This window comes from Buteo buteo, chromosome 7, assembly GCF_964188355.1.
Source record: "Buteo buteo chromosome 7, bButBut1.hap1.1, whole genome shotgun sequence".
NCBI lineage: Eukaryota > Metazoa > Chordata > Aves > Accipitriformes > Accipitridae > Buteo > Buteo buteo.
The window spans coordinates 11443514-11455877 of record NC_134177.1 but is presented as its reverse complement, the minus strand read 5'-3'; the positions used below and the strand labels follow the sequence as shown (position 1 = coordinate 11455877).

Sequence of the window (12364 nt, the reverse complement as noted above, 5' to 3'; positions counted from 1 at the left end):
CCTGGTCACACTCTTCACATCTAGCTCACAGTCTAACCCTAAATAGCCTCCCTCTACCACCACCCCACACACCCCCTTTTTTTAATCTCTTCCCTCCCACCCTGGCTGCCTGTAGTTGCCTGCCTCCAACACTCACTGCCAACTGCCCCCAGATCCCAGCGCAGGTATAACGTGCTTTACTCTGCTTTACTCTTCCCCAACGCTCGAGGCAATCAATCACACACCATCCACTGCTACCTCCCTAAATCGGAAAGGACAGAAACCACAAAATTATCAGCTTTATACAACTGCTTGTTGTACAGCAACGGTAGGAAACAGTAAGCTGGAAGGAAGGAGGTGTGCTGGAAGTAACTGTGATTTGAACTCCACGCAGCCCAAGAGCAGCGTACAGGAGATCTCTGCCCCATGTAGTGACACTTCTGTAAGTTATTTTCACTGTTACGCTTTGCCTACCTCAGACGCATGACGAGTCTCCAAGGCACGTCTTTTGGATGACACGGAACATTTATTACATGGTTGTGGGTTTAATGACCCCATAGTGGTACATTCTAAAAGCCTCCCAAGCCTCACACTAGCGACAGCAGCATCTGCACCAAGTTCCAATTGAGTTTCCACTGTATCGTCATACTCCAGGCAGAAATCGTAGCCCCAGCACAATGTGGCTGCTGTCACCAGCTGAACTGAGGGTAAAACAAATCACAGTATTATCCTAGACCGACCTGAAGCTGGGACTATAAAGAAAACCTTTGTGTGATTGTTTATATATAGTAAAACACACACTACAGTTGCAGTAAAAAATAACAAGGCAGCATTCAGGAAAGCTCTTTGGTCAATGGGGGCATTACAGCCACCCTGCATCCTCTCAGTATGTTCTTTTGAAGCACCTTCAAGAAGGAATTTTGTCTTCGCCCAATCCCCTTCTAAGAGAGAAAAACTTTTTGTCCTGCCACGTTTTCTCTCCACATCCTCCTTTTATAAATCAAATTTTCTGCATTTATTCTTTCCTTCCAATACCTTCTCTCACTCATACCATTTGCCTTTCGAAGCAAGTGTATTTTCTCAAACTTTGTTCCCAGGAATGTACTAAGACTGCTTGATCTCCCTCTGGCTTTCATCTAAGTGTTAATAGGCAGAGCACAGCCCGAGCAACCTCAGGATCTGACCCTGCATGATCTTCAGAGCAGGTAATGGTGAAGTCTCCTCAGGTGTTCAAGCTAGCACAACTTCAGGGCCTGACTTTGGACTTAATTACACCAATCGAACTGCACACTGACTCCACTGGGTAATTTTAGAAGAATCCTACCTGCGTTTTGATTGAAGTCCCAAGCAAGTGCAACATTTCCATTCATCAGATAGATGACATGAGCAGGAACACATTCTCTTTAAGACTCTCTAAGCTTACGATAATGAATTGGGATCAGCTGCACTCACTGCATTTGGACAGAATAAGCAAAACTGATGCAACTGAAATTCCTGAGGGTGACACAGCAAACCAATTATCCCAGGCAAATCTCTCTCAAGTTGCACACCTGTTAGTCTTGGCCCACAGCCTTTGCTGTATACTAAGAAGGATGTGTTATTTCCATGCTATTTTGGATAGGATCTCTTTAACGAAAGCCTCTGTCCCAATCCCAGAGTCTTATTCTACTCCTCACAGGATGAAGTCTTCTCTATGATATCACACTATAAACTCTAAAGCAGGATCCAATTCCTGGAAATTCCCATCATCATCAACCTCTTGTAGAATGCTTCAAAGATAGAGATATTTCGGTCTCATTTGTAAATATTGATGTTTCTTCCTTCCATTTCAGTGACAGGGCCCTAGGCCAGGCCTCAGCTTGCTCCTGTGGTTCAGGATGAAAGCCAGTAAAAAAAATTACTGCTACCCATGTGAGAAGCAGTACTTCTGTACTGTCTGGGAGACAAGTGCCAAATAAAGCAGATAAGTGATTACAGCAGAAAGAACATTTCCCTCTGGCAGTCTATCTCCGTAACTCCAAAGTAACAACACTGGAGCTAAGGTTTAACAAAATGGTTGAGCTAATCCCTGCTGTCCACATCCCTTGTTTGACAACTTGTTGAGCTATTTCAGCTCGCTGAAGCAGCAGGAAAGTATTCACGTTTTTAGGAGACCGTAACTGGGAAGCAGCAGTTTGGTGCAATGAATCCTGAGCACAGCTTCCTCTCATACCTATGCTAGTGTTACAGTTAGCACCTACTGAAAAAAGCAGCCCTACTTCACCTCCCTTCCAGGGGTGCCTTCCTGTCTCCTTCTTTGTACAGCATTCCTGCTTTTGGAGGGTGAACTTTCTGCAAGTTAGCTTTCTGAACTGGGTCACTGCTGGACCAGGCAAGAACCAGTGCTGGCATCAGGAAAGTGGAAGGAACTCCCAGCCTGGAAGAAGAAGGACAAGATCAGGATGGCTCCCCTTTTGCTCAGACTGCCATTAGCTCAGCCTTAGCTGCAAAATGAAGCCACGCTGACCCCCGTGGCACTTGAGAACTAGGTACATTAGCCCTTTTTCTTCAAGGGAAATACTGAAGTTCATGGGGTAAACTCAGTTCTGCAGGGCCCAAGACAATCCTGTCCTTGACAGAGTTGCACGTGACAACTGACTGAACTGTTTAGACACAGTCTTAGGCAGGTGCATTCCATGTTCTCTCCCTCCCCCTTTAAGGTATGCAACTTTCACCTTCACATTCTACCGAGCTCTACTTTTAGGGAAGAAGCAGGGCATTACCTCTTTGGCCTATCACCCCTGCTCCCTTGTAACCCCTCCCCAGTTTCTCTTTTTGTCCTCAAGTTTCTGAACAAAAAAGAACCCCCCACTTAGCCAGGTGTTCTTTGGAGAGAGGCCTATTGCTTCTCCCTTTCCTAACCACGACATACAGTCAGTCACACTGTTCCTTGAATTGAGCAACACCGAGCAAAGTGGTGGCCAGTTCTTGACAGAGAGTAAGCTTGGGTCCAGGCCTGTGAGCAGGGTAAGATCTATGCTAGTTAATTCTTGCTTAGCACAAGACTTACTAAAGAACCACTACAACAAATTATGCTTTTTGTGCTTTCTTCAAACTAGTCTAAGCTCCATTAATATCATGATTTGCCTGTGGTATTGGTAGGTAGAAATGCTTGTTGCTGTGACTTGGCAGTCATGTCCACATTACAAACAGTAATGCTTGCAGGTAAAGAAAGTGGAAAAATCTGAGCCTAAGAAGGATCTTCTGTATTCCGTCTGACCTCCCCCCTTGCTACTTGGCTTGAATACTTACATTATAAATTATTACTCCCTGTACTACTCAACACAAACATACATATATTGCAAGCCACCCCCATGCTGGAGGGCACAAAAATTACCCACTACACTTTTAAAGAAACACTTCCACTCTGAAGGAAGAAAGATCAGGCCATGGTGCATAGACAAGAAAAAAAAACAGCCTGCAAAAACTGTCCCCCGAGGCTCAAAAAGGTGAGAAGTTATTTATGTGCCCAAAACAAACTACTTAAGCCAATAAAATTTATAAAACCCAAAATAGTTTTATTTACTTTTCAGATTTCTGCCTCAATGAGACATTTTGCAAACATGCTAAGGCTACAAAATGTCCAAGTTGACAAAGACATGCAACGCTGACCATTCAATAAGTCACGGCTATTATAGGAGCGACCATGCCCACCTGGGCCACAGGTCCTGTAAAACAGGAATGGTGTACAGTGATCATGGCAATGTACTATGCAGGACCTAGTAACCTGAGGTAGGTCTCTTTACAGTAAGAAAACAATGTCCTACACCACTGTAACATCCTGATCAACAGGAACCTGTTTAAAGTTCCAGAAGATGTGGGGTGGGGGACTGTTTCCTTAATAAGTGTGCAATAAAGAAACAGGAAATATTGATGTTGTTTAACTGTAGTACAAGTGAGCAGAACAAAGAGTTAGTGTTACCCATGCCAATGAAAGCCAACCTAAACCTCTGAGAAGTGTTAGCAGCTTCAAGATAAAGGAGTCAGTCAGCTGAAGCAATTCTGAAAAGGCTTTCCTGCTAGCATACAGGGTATGATTTGAACCTTTTGATTAACTTGTTACAGATCATTCCACGAACAGTTAGATTTTGGTTGTGTTAGATCAGCGAAGCAGGAGGAGCTTGGGCTTGCTTGCATTAAAATAAACCCTGCTGATACAGTAAGAAATACTGTAACAGGACACTGAGAAAATACGAGGCCTTAATGTGACCCAGAAGTGCTTCTCCACTCAGGAGATCACTAAAAACCCTGCTTTGAGAAAGCATCATGTGAAGCAGCAGCTGCTGCCGTGGTGAACATTAGCGATGCTCCAAATAGCTTTGATAAATTACAATGCAATAGTTACACCACAGAGCTCTTCTCCCCTGCGCTAGACAACAAAGATGTGACAATAAAGGACACTATTGCAAAGCTTCACTTCCACTCAGACACGCAGAAAATCCAGCACTAGGAAAAGACCAACTGTAAAAGACAAAATGGTGTCTGATACAGTCTGATAACAAAGCCAGATCTCCGGTACCGTAAACTGTACAAAAATGATAGAAAAGAATATGCACTGTTATTAATACAGTGCTTATTTTAATATAAAATAAACAGCTTACATTTCCACTGTAAATATAGGCTATATACAGAATTATGTATAGGTATAGCTACATGTATAAAGCTTCATTATAGGCCTCTGATACATTTATAACTATGGCTCCCTGAGCCATTCGTAGAGTGCATTTAATAACAAAAAATTAGTAATATGATTATGGAATAAATACAATAATAAAAACATGAAGAATTCTTCTGACACAGTTTTAAAAACTCTGGCTTGACACATTGTGCTAAAAATTAAGAGATGAAAAGGCAATAATCTGCTTGAAGGAGGAGGAGGAGGAGGAGGAAGAGCTGGCCTGCCACAGGCAGGGAGTGTAGCTCTCCAAAACTAAAGTGACTTTGCCCTGAATATTAGCCCTTGACAGCAACCTTGTTCTCCGCAGCAGCAAACATAGCATAGAAGCGCGAGTTCTCATTGGCCAGAAGGGCAGACGGCGTGTCGAATTCCACTACCTAAAAGCAAACAAGGCAGGTAAAGTATGTCAGTAAAATCCAGCAGAAAATGGATTCCCACCCCTTGGACTTGTGACATGGTAGTAAAGAAGCCAAAAAAACATGGTACTCATCTTTAGATGAGACATCAAGCGGTGAAAGTATGTGCATTTATGCCTACATACTGTAACCTGGGATGCTTCAAACTAGCTCAGACAAACACTGGAACTACCCAGCAGGAAGCAACCTCTGGTGGCTCTGGCAAACAGAGGCAGACACTATGGGGTTTTGCCTTCTCTACCTTTAAGTTCAGCCTGCACATATGGCACCACCAGACTGCAACAGGAACTGCAGCCACAAGTCTTTCTGCTTACCTGTCCTTGTGTTAGCACCATGATCCGATCAGAGCCCAGTACCGTATGCAGCCGATGAGCAATTGTTAACATAGTGCAGTCTGCAAATGCCTCTCTGATAGTCTCCTGAATCAGTAAGTCCGTCTCTGTGTCCATAGCAGCTGTTGCTTCATCCAGTATCAAAATCTGAAAAGCAGCACATAATCCTGGCTGTTACCCATAGCAACGCTTTCCCTCCTTGAACATAAAAATATGTAGAGGGGGCAGAATTACCATGACCAAGAGTTGTCACAACTGGCAATCCTTACGGAGCTGTGGTCACAAAGGTAGTTTTTACAAGCACCTTTTCAGCTTTCTTTATGCAATTGCCTTCAACAGTTACTCTATGGATCACACCTGTGTTTTAAGGTCACATCCTAGAGCCACAAGATGTTTGGATTCTGACCTGGGCCTCAAGTGTCCACTACTGTTTTTTTTTTTTACATTCAGCAGCTAAATCTCAAATACAAATTTTACTGGTAAACTAATCTGACACATCCTTGATGGTGACATTTCTTCTGGAATGAGTCCATACCAACTAGGCTTACTAGCTTTCTTATGCTCGTAAAGAGTTACCCTTCCTCTCAGACTCAAACTGATTTGGAATGGTGTCTTGTCAAAGCTAAACTAGACTTTTTTTGTGCAGGTACTGCACAGAGAGCAGTAACTTCTGCTGAGAAGTCTGCCTTTAAAACAGATGCAGAGTGAATCTTAAAATATTACGGTGTGCAATATTTAAAAAAAAAAAAAGGATGTTAAAATCAGAATCCTAGTCAATGTCAATCCAAAAGTCCTTTCTCACTGTAATTATATTTGTCTTCCATTCCTGCAAAACCTTTAACTTCACTGGCATAGCATGATCCCAAATTCCACTTGGAGACTACATTTTAGTGGGGCACCATGTAGAAGGAAATGACTTGGCTGACATTCACAAAAAGGTGGAAGAAGGAAAGAATTTGATGCTCACCAGTAAACAGGACACTGAATAAATGATTAGGCTAGTCTGATACCCTGTTATTAACACTAACTAGCAATACCTTTCTGACGGCACGACATTACAGAAGCCAGCAGCTGGCTACAGATGCCTTTCTAGTTGTTACAACCCTACACCTCTCTGGGTCACAATAATTGTTGGTGTGATTCCTCTGACAGATAGAATGAATCTGGCACAAAAAAAGGCTTGCTCAATCCTATCAGTTTGGTATGTCCAGCTATTTCTCTCATCACTATGCTCACCTTGCAACGACGCAGTAGAGCTCTAGCTATGCACAGTAACTGTCTCTCTCCAACTGAAAAGTTTTCCCCATTTTCCATCACTTCCGAATCAAGTTTCATAGGCAGCTGGGCAACCTGTGTGGGAAAGAAGAGGCAAAAATCTTAGAGCTTTCCACAGACTTTTTGTATCTCCATGGCATGAGACAAGCAGTTGCTCCTCCTGCAAATCTGATTTTGCCCATGTTCCAAAGTATCTGTCACACTTTGCTGTCCATTTTTCGCTGTCTTCATTGGGGAAATTAGTAACAAGCAACTAATGCTAGAACAGCGATACAACATCAGACCTGCTCAGTCCTGTTGAAATGCTTGTGACTTAGTGGTAACTCCTGAGAATACCACTAGGATAAGCTAGTAGTGTTCTATAGAGCTATATCATCTCAGTAGGCAACCTTGGAATGACTTAAGTACAAAGTATTTCATTTCTACAAAAAAAGCATGCCATGTACAAAGTCATATCAACACGAATACAGATCTTTTGACAATCTTTCTCACCAAGAGAAAAGAGCGAACCTGGTTCCTGCATGAATTACTGCAGCCTATGTACCATAGCTGTACATGGCACTTAACTTACAAGAAAAGAAGAATTAGAAATGTCATGGCAGTGAGACTTGCTGCAGAGAGCCTCGCAAAGGGTAGATTTTAAGTTCAGTATAAATGTGCATGTGTGACATTTATACTCACAAATGTAAATACAGAATGCACACCTAAGGCACAGACAGAAAAAAATACCACTTGAAATCTTGTAACACCCTGGGAGTCCATCTGATGAAGCAGCACTCTGCTATGCCACATACTAAAAAAGTACACAACAGAAATATGGCACATTCTCCAAAAAAATCAGTTTTATAAAATCGGGGGTGCGGGTGAGGGGGTGGGGGAAATCAGTCAAAGCATCAACAATGAGGGGAAAAAATTGCAAAGAAAAAGCTTTATCTAAAGGGTCTCTGAAGTAGCTACTTACAGAACGTGTTGGTTTGGAAGCCAAAACACGAACATATATCTCATAGGCACATAATACTTACACACTCCTTCATGTGAGTCCTTTCCAAAGCATCCCAGATTTGTTCCTCACTGTACTGATTGAAAGGATCCAAGTTTGATCTGGAGGGGGAAGCAGAAAACACAACCAGAATTTTTATTCAGCAATGAATGGCAAAACAGCAGTGTGCTAATTCATCCAGATGGATTATTCCCATCTAGCCTTCCACTGACAGAATTTCCTTGCCAAGGAAATCAGATGTTCCCAACGCACTAGGGTTAGAGTAGCCAAAGAACAAAAGAGTAGAGATGGAAGACAAAGATACAAAAAACTTGAATCAAATCTAAAGGGAAAGCAAGACTTCCATAGAGGATGGTCACATCCAGTTCTGCACTGGGCCAGCCAAAATCGTTTAGCTGCGTTTTTTTTGTTCCAATAACAGAGAATAGGATGCTTGAGAACTAACATCTCACTAGGCACCTACTTGAGTTCAAGTACAAGCTGATAGCCCGCTTAGTCCTTCTTGCCTTCTTATGGTCTCACTAACCTCACAGTGCCACTGAACAGCACAGGTTCCTGAGGAATTATTGAGAGTTTGCTGCGAAGATCTGCCAAACCAATGTCATTTATTTTCACTCCATCAATTTTAATGCAGCCTCCAGACAGTTCAACAAGACGAAAGAGTGCCATTCCAAGGGAAGACTTCCCTAAAAATGAGACAGGAAAAACAATACTAGTGTTTCTACAGAGTCATAGCAGCTTTGAGATGAGAAAGTATTTTAAAAGCTGTCCATGTGTAAGAAAGCCATTTTAAAACACCATAAAGTCCTGGCAAACAATGTTGGTAAATGTTGGGGTCCAGCATTTAAACTTCTAAGTAATTGTAGGGGCAGCTCCTAATGTCTTCTCACAGATGCCACCCCTACAGTGCCACCCCACACCCACTACCAAAACTTTACCACATAAACCCAATATAGCAATATTAATTGCTTATTTGGAAACTACATTTTGGAGTTGATTTAAGTCATCTCACAAACAGGCGTTTTGATTCTTTACATTACAGGCTTCTGAGCCAAACCTGGCTGCAGCATCACTACAAAAAACTTTCAAAAGAGTCAAATAAGCTGTAATGAGCATGTTGTAGGTAGCATTCTGTGCTGCTAAGTGGCTTGGGATGTTAAACATTATGAGCATACTGGCTCAGGCATAGTAGGATATCCCTCTACTTTAAATGGAAACTTCTTTTCCTTATTGTTTACAAGGATCCTGCTTATGTATGCGCATGAACAGAATCCACCACTGACAGACTGCTGGACCACTCCTGTGCAATTAACAATTTACTCAAACACAGAAAAGACAGGAGAACCAATATGACTGCCCCACTATTCCATTGTCATTCTGTAAAAGTAATAATTTAACTCTGCTTAGTGTTTTTCCTTACCTGAGCCTGTCCTTCCCACAATGCCAATCTTTTCTTTCGGTTTGATGGTAAAGGACACTTTTTTAAGTACTAGAGGGAGGTTCTCTCTGTACCGCATCTCTGCATTTTCAAAAACAACTTCACCTTCCTGTGGCCAGTCCAGAGGAGGAGTTTTATTCTTAATTCGAGCAGGAGCTTCCAGAGAAAGTGTCTTTAAAAAAACCCAGAAGGTCAGTTTCCAGTAAACAAAACACCAGAAAGGAAAATTATCAGTTGCAGCTTTCAGCAGGAGTTCTTCCCAGGAGACTCAGCCCATATCAGTTTATGCCAGTTTTATGATGAGCTGTGTGGCTGGACGCGGGCCCAATGGTTCAGTAGTTTGCTGTGTTACATTGACCACACTGTTATTCCCCTCCTGTTGCCTCAATAATGACATTGGCCCTTCTACACAATGTTTTTCATCAATGGTATTCAAGAAGTATTTTAGGCCTATTCTTTATGAGCACAATCCTACTGAGTTTCGTGGCACTCCAAAGACTGGATGGAATATCTGTTCTGTTTCTATGTCTCATTTGCTATGCCATGCCAAGGTCACCTCTGTTGATTCTGACAGAAGAGAACGCCCACATGACACATTGTACAAATGCTACCCTCTTCCTTCTCTTCCTCATTCTCTTCTGTTCTATTAAATCACTGAGTCAGTCGGGCCCCTTCCAGCTTGCTCGCTTTTGCTATTTTACTCTGCCCCTTAATAGGTCCCTCGTTAAGCAGTTCACAGATTAAACAAAAAGGCAGAACCTCTGAAAGCCAAACATGTGCCTTTATAGCATGTTTAGAATGAAGCCAAGGTCACTTTCCCATATTTGGCACAAACAGCCTCAAAGAATGGCAGAAATCCTGTTGTGGGATTCACCTCATGTAACTTTAAACCCATACAAAGGAAGAATCTCCAGCTGAACCAGGCCCCATCAAGTCCTTTATAGTCACTACAAAGAAGCTAGTATTTCTGGAGTGTGATTTTTCTCATTCTAATATAAACACACAGAACAGGTAATAAATAGCCCTCTGGAGATAGCCATTTTCTACATTGACTATAGAGAGATCCCACAGGGACTATGTCAGTTGTGGACATCTGCAACATCTAGTTAGAGGCAGATTAATTGTACCCCAAGGGTTTGAGAAAAACAGTGATGTGCTACGATAGTACCCCAATTCTTTGAGCTTGGTGCTCATAACAGCAACCTTGAAGCCTGCACTGAAAGAAGCCAAAGCCTGGGACTTGGTAAGATACAGAACCTGCATGGTGTTTCACTGCTCACACACTCTTTCTCTTTAGATTCAAACTACTTCTACAGTTTCATAATAAAATGGCTGTCTAGAGATCCAAATAAGAAAAAAATCACAGAAAGTGTTGCTTAGTAGTGATATAAACTGACATACAGTAACTTAAAAAAAAAAAAACAAAAAATAAACAAACAAAAAAAACCAAAACAAAAAAACCAACCAAACAAAAAAACCAAAAAAACCCCACCACAACAGCCTACAACTATAGGTTTTGCCACTGAAAGCCTGACAGTGATAAACCCATCTCAGCCCAGTGAGAGATACCAGGCAGTATTTGACAGACAGTTGTCAGCTTGTGCGGTCACCAAGTCTTCCATACACAGAAATTTTCTACTTAGATGCCACAAGAGGATTTATTTATTTAACTGACGGAGTGGGCAGCTTTAAATTTTTTTTTCTCTTCAGTATTAAATCCACAGGCTAAAAGAAAAATTCTACAAATATCAACTACTACACAGCCCAGATTTACCAAAAAGATATATATCTTCCTCTGAAGTTCAGAGGAAATGTGTTTTATGTGTTAATTTAAAAAAAGCCTTTCACCTCAAAGACCAGACCCAGTAGAAGGCTTTCTCCTGGCTACACTTTCCCCATTGACCTATGCCCAGTTCTGTATACACAAATCCTAGTTATGAAGAAAGGGTTACAGATAATCAGAGCAGCTTGCTAAGCATTTATTTTGGAATATTTCTCATGTTTGCAACGAGAGCATTTGCTTAACTTTTTTTATATATATAAAAAACATATACACAATATATAACATATAGAAAAATGTTATATAACGAGAGCTGTGGAAGAAGTAGTACACTTATTAGGATGAAGCAGAGTTACATGTAGATAAAGTAACAGTTATCTATGTTTAAATGAAGGAGGTCCATTAGGTTTGGAATGAAGGATGCCAGGACACCATCCTTTTACTCTAAAATATTGTATTGAATTCCCAGTTATCCCTTTCACACACTCCACTCTTTACTGAGAGTGTTAGCAAACTTTCAATATCCTTATGTAACTTCATTGATGCCAGGCAAGTGATACCTGTAAGCTTAGTTATCTACCAGCTCTTATGCTATTCATCTTGCCAATGCTTATATACATGCTTCATAAACCACTCTGCAGTATTAGAGTACATGCACTAATGCGTTTACAAGGTCAGAAACGTACATTCTGTACTAAGGAAGACCTATGGCTGACTTTCTCTTCTCTTATGCCAGCAACATAACAAGCAACAAGAAATTTTATAACAGGCAGTTAAATGTATTATTGTCCTACCTTGATATAGTGATCAATCCTCTCCACTGAGGTGAAGCGAGCTTCTGTTTCTGAAGCAAGCCTTACTGTAAACTGGAATAACCCTGTTAACTGGAACAATGGGAGAAAACAAAGACAAATTTAGAGAGCTGTGATTTGTTATTGAATTAAGAGACAAACCTAATGAAAATTTGATACAAGTATTCTTGCCATTGGGCATCATATAGCTAAGGTGCCCAAGGCAAGTTAATTTTAGTTTATAGTTAGTTTTAAAATAACCATAATTTATTAATCAGTTGGAAAGCCAGCAGTTTAGAAAGGTTTCCCACAAGCAAGAGCTTTAACTATTAGCTAGGTTTTGTAATTTCACCTTATTACCACCAGGAGGCAGAAAAGGACAAACAACAGCGCTAATAGTAAGCATTCTGAGCCCTGAAGTGTCTCTAACCTGCACAGCTGCAACACTGGATCCTGTTCACTCTGAAAATATACTGCAGGCAATACATTAAGACATCAGTTTGGCAGATGTCTGATGTATCATCAATCCGAGTTCTGGAAATATCCAGGAAAACTGCAATATGCAGCATATGAAGAGCCTCAAATGGTTTCTGCTTCATCATTTAAAAAGAGGCAGCTCCCCAAGACAATAGCCTT

General features: G+C 41.4%; 1 protein-coding gene across 8 annotated transcripts in view; it reads right to left on the bottom strand.

Moving 5' to 3' along the window:
- Nucleotides 1-12364, bottom strand: part of ABCC5 (ATP binding cassette subfamily C member 5) — a 74882-nt gene that overhangs the window by 22819 nt on the left and 39699 nt on the right. For 7 of the 8 annotated variants that reach the window (XR_012650930.1, XR_012650931.1, XM_075031526.1 and 4 more), the window contains 7 exons: nt 11732-11821; nt 9140-9329; nt 8246-8405; nt 7742-7820; nt 6681-6794; nt 5427-5591; nt 4990-5073 (listed from right to left, as the gene is read on the bottom strand). Coding sequence is in view for 6 of the 8 variants with exons in the window: in XM_075031526.1 (XP_074887627.1) it covers nt 4990-5073; nt 5427-5591; nt 6681-6794; nt 7742-7820; nt 8246-8405; nt 9140-9329; nt 11732-11821 (882 nt within the window). In the remaining 2 variants the exon portion in view is untranslated. Of the gene's footprint in view, nt 1-370; nt 2396-4989; nt 5074-5426; nt 5592-6680; nt 6795-7741; nt 7821-8245; nt 8406-9139; nt 9330-11731; nt 11822-12364 lie in introns of those variants that run through there. The other variant, XM_075031530.1, reaches the window with a different exon arrangement.